This window comes from Somniosus microcephalus, chromosome 17, assembly GCF_052327205.1.
Source record: "Somniosus microcephalus isolate GS21.2 chromosome 17, FLI_Smic_1.0, whole genome shotgun sequence".
Taxonomy (NCBI): Eukaryota; Metazoa; Chordata; class Chondrichthyes; order Squaliformes; family Somniosidae; genus Somniosus; species Somniosus microcephalus.
In genome coordinates, this window is record NC_141003.1 from 32,109,154 (window position 1) to 32,122,471 (window position 13,318).

The window sequence follows — 13,318 nt, forward strand, 5'->3', positions numbered from 1 at the left end:
TTGAGATTCTTGATTATTTTTGAAGCTGCACTCATCCAGGCAAGTGCAGAGTATTCCATCACACTCCTGATTTGTTCCTTGTAGATGGTGGAATGGCTTTGGGGAGTCAGAAGGTGAGACACTCGCTGCAGAATACCTAGCCTCTGACCTGTTTTTGTTGCCACAGTATTTATGTGGCTGGTCCAGTTAAGTTTCTGGTCAATGGTGACCCCCCAGGATGTTTATGGTGGGGGATTCGGCGATGGTAATGCCGTTGAATGTCAAGGGGCGGTGGTTAGACTCTTGCTTGTTAGAGATAGTTATTGCCTGGCACTTGTGTGGCGCGAATGTTACTTGCCACTTATCAGCCCAAGCCTGAACATCATCCAGGTCTTGCTGCATGCGGGCATGGACTGCTTCATTATCTGAGGAGTTGTGAATGGCGCTGAACACTGTGCAGTCATCAGCGAACATCCCCATTTCTGACCTTATGTTGGAGGTAAGGTCATTGATGAAGCAGCTGAAGATTGTTGGGCCTAGGACACTGCCCTGAGGAACTGCTGCAGCGATGTCCCGGGGCTGTGATGATTGACCTCCAACAACCACAACCATCTTCCTTTGTGCTAGGTATGACTCCAGCTAGTGGAGAGTTTCCCCCCCCCAGATTCCCATTGACCTCAGTTTTACTAGGGCTCCTTGATGCCACCACACTCAGTCAAATGCTACCTTGATGTCAAGGGCAATCACTCTCACCTAACCTCTGGAATTCAGCTCCTTTGTCCATGTTTGGACCAAGGTTTAATGAGGTCAGGAGCCGAGAGGTCTTGGCAGAATCCAAACTGGGCATCAGTGAGCAGGTTATTGGTGAGTAAGTGCTACTTGATAGCACTGTCGATGACACCTTCCATCACTTTGCTGATGATTGAGAGTAGTCTGATGGGGCGTTAATTGGCCGGATTTGATTTGTCCTGCTTTTTGTGGACAGGAAATAGCTGGTCAGTTTCCCACATTGTCAGATAGATGCCAGTGTTGTTGCTGTAGTGGAACAGCTTGGCTTGGCTAGAGGCTAGTCTGGGGCACAAGTCTTCAGCACGACAGCCGGGATGTTGTCTGGGCCCGTAGCCTTTACTGTATACAGCGCGCTCAGCCTTTTCTTGATATCATGTGGAGTGAATCGAATTGGCTGAAGACTGGCTTCTGTGATGGTGGGGACCTCAGGAGGAGGCCGATATGGATCATCCACTCGGCACTTCTGGCTGAAGATGGTTGCAAACGCTTCAGCCTTGTCTTTTGCACTCACGTGCTGGGCTCCACCATCATTGAGAATGGGGATATTTATGGAGCCTCCTCCTCCTGTTAGTTGTTTAATGGTCCACCACCATTCATGCAGACCTTTGATCTGATCCGTTGATTGTGGGATTGCTTAGCCCGGTCGATAGCATGCTGCTTCCGCTTTTTAGTATGCATATAGTCTTGTGTTGCAGCTTCCCCATGTTGGCACCTCACTTTTTTTTTTAGGTATGCCTGGTGCTGCTCCTGAAATGCTCTTCTGCAATCCTCATTGAACCAGGGTTGGTCCCCTGGCTTGATGGTAATTAGTACAAGTAAAGGCGTACTAATGGCACAACGGGGGAGAGAGGGTTTCAAGATTTTCTGAAGCTGCACTGGGGGCCTTGGTGCAGGAGGTGGACAGGAAGAGAGAGAGGTTCTCTATCCACAGGAGGTCAGACAAAGAGCAGATAGCCATCACGGTCAATACCCGCAGTGTAGCCCCAAGGACCTAGATGCAGTGCCGCAAGAAGTTTAATGACCTCACACGACTATATGCATGCTAAAAAGCGGAAGCAGCATGCTGTAGACAGGGCATTAGTGATCCCACAATCAATGGATCTGATCAAAGCTCTGCAGTCCTGCCACATCCAGTCGTGAATGGTGGTGGACCATTAAACAACTAATGTGAGGAGGCTCCATGAATATCTCAATCCTCAATGATGGTGGAGCCCAGCACGTGAGTGCAAAAATCAAGGCTGAAGTGTTTTCAACCATCTTCAGCCAGAAGTGTCGAGTAGATGATCCATATCGACCTCCTCCTCAGGTCCCCACCATCACAGAAGCCAGCCTTCAGCCAATTCGATTCACTTCATGTGATATCAAGAAACAGCTGAGCGCACTGGATACTGCAAAGGCTATGGGCACCGACAACATCCTGGCTGTCGTGCTGAAGACCTGTGCTCCAGAACTAGCCGTGCCTCTAGCCAAGCTGTTCCAGTACAGCTACAACACTGGCATCTATCCGACAATGTGGAAAACTGCCCAGTTATGTCCTGCCCACAAAAAGCAGGACAAATCCGACCCAGCCAATTACCACCCCATCAGTCTACTCTCAATCAGCAGCAAAGTGATGGAAGGTGTCATCGACAGTGCTATCAAGCAACATTTACTCACCAATAACCTGCTCACTGATGCCCAGTTTGGGTTTCGTCAGGACCACTCGGCTCCAGACTTCATTACAGCCTTGGTCCAAACATGGACAAAGGAGCTGAATTCCAGAGGTGAGGTGAGAGTGACTGCCCGACATCAAGGCAGCATTTGACCGAGTGTGGCATCAAAGACCCCCAGTAAAACTGAAGTCAATGGGAATCGGGGAGAAAACTCTCCACTGGCTGGAGTCATACCTAGCACAAAGGAAGATGGTTGTGGTGGTTGGAGGTCAATCATCTCAGCCCCAGGACATCGCTGCAGCTGTTCCTCAGGGCAGTGTCCTAGGCCCAACCATCTTCAGCTGCTTCATCAATGACCTTACCTCCAACATAAGGTCAGAAATGGGGATGTTCGCTGATGACTGCACAGTGTTCAGTCCCATTGCAACTTCTCAGATAATGAAGCAGTCCATGCCCGCATGCAGCAAGACCTGGACGACATTCAGGCTTGGGCTGATAAGTGGCAAGTAACATTCGCGCCACACAGGTGCCAGGCAATGACTGTCTCCAACAAGTGAAAATCTAACCACCGTCCCTTGACATTCAATGGCATTACCATCGCCGAATCTCCCATCATCAACATCCTGGGGGTCACCATTGACCAGAAACTTAACTGGACCAGCCACATAAATACTGTGGCAACAAGAGCAGGTCAGAGGCTAGGTATTCTGCAGCGAGTGTCTCACCTCCTGACTCCCCAAGCCTTTCCACAAGGCACAAGTCAGGAGTGTGATGGAATTCTCTACTTGTCTGGATGCGTGCAGCTCAAACAACACTCAAGAAGCTCAATACCAGCCAGGACAAAGCAGCCTGCTTGATTGGCACCCCATCGACCACCTTAAACATTCACTCCCTCCACCACCTGCGTACTGTGGCTGCAGTCTGTACCATCTGTAAGATGCACTGCAGCAACTCGCCAAGGCTTCTTCGGCAGCACCTCCCAAACCCACGACCTCTTCCACCTAGAAGGACAAGGGCAGCAGGCACATGGGAACACCACCACCTCCAAGTTCCCCTCCAAGTCATACACCATCTTGACTTGGAAGTATAATGCCATTCCTTCATCGTCGCTGGGCCAAAATCCTGGAACTCCCTCCCTAATAGCACTGTGGCAATATCCTCACCACACAGACTGCAGCAGTTCAAGAAGGCGGCTCACCACCACCTTCTCAAGGGCAACTAGGGATGGGCAATAAATGCTGGCCTTGCCAGCGACGCCCACATCCCATCAATGAATTTTAAAAAACGAGTGCTCATGGTCTGTGAATTTATCTTCAAATGCCATATCCTTACAACTGAACCAGTAGACTCAGACTTTTCTCAATTCGCTATCCCCCTTCACTCACCTACCAACAATCTCTATCAATCACGACTCGTACCTCACATTTATAACTTCACCTCACCCTACACTTAGCACTGCTGGGAACCTCACAGCCACATCTCACAGCTTGCACACACTGCCAGCTAGTCAACCATGACAGGTACATGATACAAACACATAGCATACACTCACTGACACACTTCCCTCTCGCTTGCAGTACACGATGTATACAAATTACTGCACCCATGTCTGGGAGCAACTGGTCTGAGCAGAAGCCTTGAAGTAACCTGCCCCATGACTCCCTGGAGACTTCAGCAACTTCTAATAACAAACCACCAAACAATTCTACAAACTCACCAAGAGCCACGAGAAAATGTGAAAACAGTTGATGATCCCTTTAAATAGCGCTGGTGTGGGTTCCTTCCTGCAGTTGAACACTTGTTCAGCTGCGCACCTTTAAGAGAGAGCATTAGCTGGAGCATTGAGTTCAAAAATGGCAGCACGGAGGCCATTTTGGACATAAAGCAGCACCCGTAGTGCCGAAGAACTGGGCGCTACAAAATCGAATTTCCGGCCATTACGTCTTTCCAGCCACTGAAGTTTGGCCCAATCACACAACCTTTGCCACCTTCCATGCATGTGCCCTCGTAATGTACCTTTCTTTCAATTCATGAGCAATGATATGGGCAAAGGACTGCATGATATATTTCAACAAAGCTAATTAAATGGTTTCTTCAGTATGGCAAATCTATTGATTGTTATAGGTTTACTGATTTAGCTTCCTCTGTATGTTAGCACACAGTCCTTATCTAAACCTAAGTGCAATCGCTTTCGAGACTGATTTTATTCCCAGTACTCAGAATATTCACACTCACAGTTGGGGAACTATAACACAATCTTAACACTTAAAATAATGCAGCAAAATTTCCCAATTTGCTGACATGATGGGAGCATCAATATAAGATAGTCAACAAGAAATCAAATAGGGAATTCAGAAGGAAGTTCCTAACCCAGAGAGTGGCGAGAATGTGGAACTTGCTACCACAGGGAGTGGTTGAAGTGATTAGTACAGATGCATTTAAGGGGAGGCTGGATAAGCATATGAGGGAGAAGGGAATAGAGGGTTATGCTAATAGAGTTAGATGAGGAAAGACGGGAGGAGGCTCGAGTAGAGCACAAATGCCGGCATGGACTGGTTGGGCCCAATGGCCTGTTTCTGTGCCGTATATTCTATGCAATCCTATGTAATCCTATATACATTCAATTTTTAAAAATATTCCTGTAAGGGTGCATTTCTACATCAGTGAACAAAGAGCAATTATTCCTGACTTTACACTACTGTTCGGAAAGCCAATTTAAATTGGATCTTCCAATTTAAAATAACTTCCTGGCTTTGAAATCAGCCTTTGAATGTTCTGATGCCATTGCTGATCATTCTAAGGATGGAGCTCCGCTGCTCTGTACTTTTGAATCCAAATTCTGAAGACTGCTTTGACATAGTAGTCTGGGATCTGCAATTTGCACATAAATTACCCACCCTGCTCCCCCACTAGTTTCATTTCCAGTGCTCTAGTGCAAGATCCCTTGGGTGAATCCCTGTTTACACAGCAACTTTAATATTTCAGCAAATGATAAATTAACATTGCTAAACATTGCTAATGAAAATCAATCACACAGACACTTGCATTTTTAATTAAACAACAGTGTCTGATAGCATGAATAAGGGCTGTGGAACTGGTAATGCTGGAAAACTATTTTTAGTGATTATTTTTACAGTCCTGTTAAGTAGTTAATTTTTTAAAAATAGATCCCTGATAAAGATATATTTTGTAGTGGCCAAAATGTTATAGCCTTGCAGGCAAACAATAGAGGAGATGTAAGACTTCTAATCTGTGCACAGTTTTGGTCTCCTTACCTTGAGGAAGGATATACTTGCCTTAGGGGGAGGGGGAACAAATGTTCACCTAGATTGATTCCTGGGATGAGAGGGTTGTCCTAGGAGGAGAGATTGAGTAGAATGGGCTTATATTCTCTGGAGTTTCGAAGAATGAGAGATGATCTCATTGAAATGTATAAAATTCTTAGAGAGCTTGACAGGGTAGATGCTGAGAGGCTGTTTCACCTGGCTGGAGAGTCTAGAACTAGAGATCATAGTCTCAGGATAAGGGGTCAGCCATTTAGGAATGAGATGAGGAGAAATTTCTTCAATCAGATCATTTTGAATCTTTGGAATTGTCTACCCCAGAGGGCTGTGGATGCTCAGTCGTTGAGTATATTCAAGACTGAGATAGACAGATTCTTGGGCAAGAAAAGGGAATGAAGGGATGCGAGGATAGGGCAGAAAAGTGAAGTTACATAAGAACATAAGAAATAGGAGCTGGAGTAGGCCATTTGGCCCTTTGAGCCTGCTCCGCCATTCAACAAGATCATGGCTGATCTTCTACCTCAACTCCACCTTCCCGCAATATCCCCGTATCCCTTAATTCACAAAAATGTATTGACCTCTGTCTTTAATATACTCAACGACTAAGCATCCACAGCTCTCTGGGGTAGAGAATTCCAAAGATTCACAACCCTTTGAGTGAAGAAATTTTTCCTCATCTCAGTCCTAAATGGCCTACCCTTAATTCTGAGACATTGACCCTGTGTTCTAGACTCCCCAGCCAGGGGAAACATTTTCCCAGAATTAACCCTGTCAGGCCCCTTAAGAATTTTATATGTTTCAATTAGATCACCTCTCATTCTTCTGAACTCCAAGGAATATAGGCCTAGTCTACTCAATCTCTCCTCACAGGGCAATCCCTTCATCCCAGGAACCAGTCTCGTGAACCTTCGTTGCACTCCCTCTAAGGCAAGTATGTCTTTCCTTAGGTAAGGAGACCAGTACTCCAGGTGTGGCCTCGTCAATGCCCTGTATAATTGTAGTAAGACTTCTTTACTCTTATACTCTAATCCCTTTGTAACAAAAGCTAACATACCACTTGCTTTCTTAATTGCTTACTGTACCTGCATGTTAACTTTCTGTGATTCATACATAGATAAATAGATACATAGAAGATAGGAGCAGGAGTAGGCCATTCGGCCCCTCGAGCCTGCTCCACCATTCAATGAGATCATGGCTGATCATCCAAATTCAGTACCCTGTCCCTGCTTTCTCCCCATATCCCTTGATCCTTTTAGCCTTAAGAAATATATCTAACTCCTTCTTGAATATATTTAATGAATTGGCCTCTACTGCCTTCTGTGGTAGAGAATTCCACAGGTTCACCACTCTCTGGGTGAAGAAATTCCTCCTCATCCCTGTCCTAAATGGCTTACCCCTTATTCTTAGACTGTGACCCCTGGTTCTGGACTCCCCGGCCATCGGGAACATCTTTCCTGCATCTAGTCTGTCTAGTCCTGTTAGAATTTTATAAGTTTCAATGAGATCCCCTCTCATTCTTCTAAACTCCAGCGAGTGTAAGCCCAATCGACCCAATCTCTCCTCATACGTCATTCCTGCCATCCCAGGTATCAGCCTAGTGAATCTTCGCTGCACTCCCTCCATGGCAAGAACATCCTTCCTCAGATAAGGCGACCAAAACTGTACACAATACTCAAGGTGTGGTCTCACCAAGGCCCTGTACAACTGCAGCAAGACATCCTTGTTCCTGTACTCAAACCCTCTCGCTACGAAGGCCAGCATACCATTTGCCTTCTTAACCACCTGCTGCACCTGCATGCTTACCTTCAGCGACTGGTGCACAAGGACACCCAGGTCTCGTTGCACTTCCCCTTCTCTCAAACTATTGCCATTCAGATAATAATCTGCCTTCCTGTTTTTGCCACCAAAGTGGATAACCTCGCATTTATCCACATTATATTGCATCTGCCATGCTTCTGCCCAATCACCCAACCTGTCCAAATCATACTGGAGTTTCCCGGCATCCTCCTCACAGCACACACGCCCACCCAGCTTTGTGTCGTCTGCAAACCTGGAGATATTACATCTAATTCCCTCGTCTAGATCATGAATATATATTGTGAATAGCTGGGGTCCTAGAACCGATCCCTGCGGTACCCCACTAGTCACTGCCTGCCACTCGGAAAAAGGCCCATTTATTCCAACTCTTTGCTTTCTGTCTGCCAACCAGTTCTCTACCCAAGTCAATACCTTGCCCCCAATCCCATGTGCCTTAACTTTACATGCTAATCTCTTATGCGGGACCTTATCGAAAGCCTTCTGAAAGTCCAAATACACCACATCCACTGGTTCTCCCTTATCTATTTTACCAGTTACATCTTCAAAAAAATTCCAGTAGATTAGTCAAGCACGATTTACCTTTTGTAAATCCATGTTGACTTTGTCCGATCCTGTCACTGTTTTCCAAGTGCTCTGCTATTACATCTTTTATAATGGACTCTAGCATTTTCCCCACGACCGATGTCAGGCTTACCAGTCTATAATTCCCCGTTTTCTCTCTACCACCTTTTTTGAATAGTGGTGTAACATTAGCTACCCTCCAATCCATGGGTACTGTTCCAGAGTCTATCGAATTTTGGATGATGACCAGCAATTCATGTACAAGGATGCCCAGGTCCCTCTGAATGCAAACATTTCCCAGTCTCTCACCATTCAAAAAATATTCTGCTTTTTTGTTTTTCCTACCAAAGTGGATAACTTCACACTTCCCCACATTGTATTCCAGTTGCCATGTTTTTGCCCACTCAGTCAACCTGTCTATATCTCTCTGCAGCCTCTTTGTGTCCTCCTCACAGCTTACTTTCCCACCTCACTTTGTATCATCAGCAAACTTGGATACATTACACTCAGTCCCTTCATCTAAATCATTAATATAGATTGTAAATAGCTGAGGCCCAAGCACTGATCCTTGCAGTACCCCGCTAGTTACAGCCTGCCAACCCGAAAAAGTCCCGTTTATTCCGACTCTCTGTTTTCTGTCCAGTAACCAAACCTCAATCCATGCTAATATATTACCCCCAATCCCATGAGTCATAATTTTGTGTAATAACCTCTTGTGTGGCACCTTGTCGAATGCTTTTAGAAAATCCAAATACACTACATCCACCGGTTCCCCCTTATCCATCCTACTTCAGGAAACTTTGTGCTATCCGGAGGTGAGCTATCCGGCAATCTGGAGCCACCGGCAAAAATCAGCAGCCGTTTTTTATTCTTTTTGTTTGTTTTTTTTGCTTTGTTTGAACAGTCAAGCTGTGCAAGGCCTGTAGCTATAGCAACAGCTTCAGCTACAGAGCTTTAGGGCCACACGAGTGTTTAGAAGCTGTTGCTAAGCAACACTGTTTGTTGTCAAATACGGAGATAAGAATCTCCGTATCTCTCAACATTAACTCTGGAGAGTACGGCAGTTTTGAGGCAACGGCAGCAGCTCGGTCCCGTGGGTGCCGGATAGCACAAAGTTTCCTGTAGTTACATCTTCAAAAAACTCTAGCAGATTTGTGAAACACGATTACCTTTTCATAAAACCATGTTGATTCTGCCTAATCATATTACGATTTTCTAAGTGCCTTGTTACCACGTCCCTAATAATAGATTCTAGCATTTGCCTACTACTGATGTCAGGCTAACTGGACTATTGTTTCCTGATTTTTCTCTTCCTCCTTTCTTAAATAGCGGGGTTATGTTTGCTACCTTCCAATCATTGGGGACTGTTCTAGCATCTAGGGAATTCGGGAAGATTAATACCAATACATCCACTATCTCTGCAGTTACCTCTTTTAAAACCATAGGATGCAGGTCGTCAGGTCCAGGAGATTTGTCACCACTTAGTCCCATTAATTTCTCCAGTACTATGTCCTTACTTATACTGATTTCTTTCAGTTCCTCATTCTCTCTAGACCCTTGGTTCCCCATTATTTCCATGTTTGTGTGTCTTCTACCATGAAGACAGATACATAGGGCTGGATTTTGATACTGGAGGCATATAAGAGGCGGGACTACAACTTTCGGGGTTGTACTCCCGCCTCCATCGAGTTGTGGCCAACCCACGTGATTTTGACTTGATTGACCTTGTTGAGCCCGCCCAGCGGGCTCAGCGGGCCAATTAAGGGCCACCCGGCAACAGGTGACGTCACAGATTGACATTTCATCTGTCAAGAGCTTTTGACAGATGAAATATCAGCATTTGACAGCTCTTTGAAGCTGTCAAACACTGACAATTGAAGCTGTCAAACACTGACAATCTGTACTCCAAGTGAATTCCTTCCTCTCAGGCTGATTTAGAGATCTCTCCAGAACAGAAAGCTGAATGCTGCAACTTTTGACAGCTCGCAGCCATTCTGCTTTCTATGCCGGTGAGATGAGGGACTCCCGAGACCTGAAGGAAGGAAGGCTGTAAAGGTAAGTAAAACTTCTTTAAACATTTACACACACTAAACACACTTATCTCTGCACTCATGCACCCATCACTCACCTGAACACCGGACATCTCGAACCCTCCAAGCCCTTCAGCCTGACAGTCCGCCTCGTTAACTTGGCGTGGTTTGGAGCCATCGGGAATCCCACACTTCAGGAATTAAAATAGGGATTAGGCTAAAAACTGCCTGTTAACTACCTGTTAACAGGCAGTTAATTGGCACTAATGCCCTTCCCGCCTCGGGGAGGCGGGTCCCAGCACAGGTCAGGTATCCGCCTCCTTTGAAACTGGCATGGAGGCGGCTTGGGGGCGGGATGGGTTCGTGCCTCCTGATTTCGAGATTTTAACCCCCCACACGCCTCCACGGCCCAATGAAAATCCTGCCCAAAAGTATTTGTTTAATGTCACTGCCATTTCCTTATTGCCCATTATAATTTCTCCTGTCTCTGCCTCTAATGGGCCCACGTTTACTTTCACTAATCACAGAATCACAGAATCACAGAAACCCCACAGTGCAGATAGAGGCCATTTCGGCCCATCGAGCCTGCACCGACACACATCCCACCCGATCCCCGTAACCCCTACACCGACACATATCCCACCCTAACCCCGTAACCCCACGTATTTAATCCCCCTAACACTAAGGGTCAATTTATCATAGCCAATCAACCTAACCCGCACATCTTTGGACTGTGGGAGGAAACCGGAGCACCCGGAGGAAACCCACGCAAACACGGGGAGAATGTGCAAACTCCACACAGACAGTCACCCGAGGCCGGATTTGAACCCGGGTCCCTGGCGCTGTGAGGCAACAGTGCTAACCACTATGCCACCGTGCTGCCCGGTGTATGTATGTATGTAATCTCTTCCTATTTACATACCTATAGAAATGTTTACAATCTGTTTTTATGTCTCTTGTTAATTTACTCTCATATTCTTTTTTCTCTTTCCTTATCAATTTCTTGGTCCTCCTTTGCTGAATTCTAAAATCCTCCCAATCTTCAGGCCTACTACTCTTTTTGGCAACATTATAAGCCTCTTCCTTTGATCTAATACTATCTTTAACTTTTCTTGTTAGCCACGGTTGGACCACTTTTCCTGTGGGGTTTTAGTGCCTTAAAGGATTGTTGTAAGTTATGGTCCATAATTTCTGATAGGAGGCTTCCTGCGTGCAGATGCCTCCTATTGGAAAAAAATCTACGAATTTACCTGAGGGCTCCAGAGATCCGGACACTTTCACTCCTGGGCCTCTCCAAACTCAAAATGCGCAGGGCCCACGTATCCCAGAGGCGCATGCGGTTCACAAGCATCTCTGGGATCACGTGGGCCAGGCCAGCCAATAGGAGAAGGGAGTCTCCCTTCATACTTTTGACAGATAGACCTGTCAAATATATGAATGGAGATCACCCCAAAAACACAATAAAACATTAAATACATTTTTTTTTAAATCATGCTTTTAAAATGAGTTAAAATTACAATAAATTAAATATTTTAAATAAAAATGTAATTTTTTGAAAAAACAATTAAAGTTTTTTACAGGGCTAAAAATAAACTTACCTTTTTTAAAAAGTATTTTAAAATTATAAATGAGTGAAAAAAATGTTTTAAAACTTTTTTTCAACTCTTATGCTGGTAAAAGCAGGCCTTACGCCTGCTTTTACCAGGCGTAAGATTTTTAAAGGTTTTCAGCGGGTGGAGGTTCTGCAGAAAGCGGAATTCTCCCCCCCCGCAGAGGCCCTTCTCTAGGGCAGGCATTCGATCTGTCAAGAGCATTCTTGACAGATCGGAAATGCTGGTTTTCAGCTCATGTGCCCCATAGGCATCGGAAAATACGGCCCAAAGTATTATTTCTTTAAATGCTAGCCATTGCTTGTCTACCGTCATATCTTTTAATGTAGTTTCCCAATCTACATTAGCCAACTTGCCCCTCATACCTATGTAGTTTGCTTTGTTTAGATTTAAGACCCTAGTTTCGGATTTAACTAAATCACTTTCAAACTCAATATAAAATTCTATCATATTATGGTCACTCTTCCCTAAAGGCCCCTTTATTACAAGGTTATTAATTAACCCTTTCTCATTGCACAAAACTAGATCTAAAATAGTCTGTTCCCTAGTTGCCTGCATCTTGAGGAACTTCAGCTCAGAGTTGTTGAGCTGGAGTCTGAGGTGCAGACATTGCGGGGCATCAGGGAGGGGGAGAGTTACCTGGACACTTTGATCCAGGAGGCTGTCACACCCCTTAGGTTAGGTAGTGGTACAGGTCTGGTTAGTGGTCAGGGACAGGAGGGTGTGACTGTAACTCAGGCAGGTAATGGAACCCCAGGTTCAGTGCTGGAGGATCCTCATCCTTTGCCCTTATCCAACAAGCATCTCCAAGTTTGCTGATGGAGGTGCTGTATGGCCTACTCCTGCTCGTAACTCTTATGTAATCTGAATGTTAGGGATATTATTTTACAACCATGTGTTTTGTTAAATTTTATTCACCATAAAAGTGATATGAACCAGATAATCCAGACTGATGTCAACCCGTATTAATTAAAATATCGTAGAAAGAAAGCAAAAAGTTACAATCCTTTGAACTTGCACTAGGAAAAAACATGCAAGCAGAAAAATATGAAATAGCTCAAAGTAACCATAACTGGTGTACACACAGATTACTTGGGACTGGGTGGATTCATCACTGGAAGAATTCCTAAAATGCAGGAAATTGTAGTCGTCTTCTTAACATTTTGATGTACCTAATATTCATTTGAAGGAAATTAATCTATCTGTCATTTTTACTGTCTTTTACCCTGTCTGTCCAAAGGTATCAAATTGTCCTTGTACTTTCATCATCAGCATCTAATAAGCGATTCGACATAATAGGATGAGTTATTCTGCTGCAGCCTCCAACAATAAGAAATATATTTTTGAATAACTTGACTAAAATAGTAGTTTCCTACACATTTCTATTGAAAAAGACTGTGTCATGCATTCAGTACCTTTGTATTAGTTCAAATACTTTTATGCACAAATGGAATCAGTTAGAAAACGTCAATACTATTCTGTTTTTTGCCGTACAATAATTTCTATTCCTTACCGTCAAATTCTGCAGGTCCAACCCCAACAATAATTATCGACATTGGAAAACAAGAAGCCTTTAAAGAGAGAAGAACAATAAA

The 13,318-nt window shown here is 44.8% G+C and overlaps 1 protein-coding gene across 3 annotated transcripts in view; it reads right to left on the minus strand.

The window, feature by feature from the left end:
• The window catches only part of LOC147105619 (copine-8), a 474,554-nt gene that overhangs the window by 15,479 nt on the left and 445,757 nt on the right, over window positions 1–13,318 (minus strand). For all 3 annotated transcript variants that reach the window (XM_086010162.1, XM_086010161.1, XM_086010163.1), the window contains one exon: window positions 13,237–13,294. In XM_086010162.1, coding sequence (XP_085866288.1) covers window positions 13,237–13,294 — 58 coding nt within the window. The remainder of the gene's footprint in view (window positions 1–13,236; window positions 13,295–13,318) is intronic.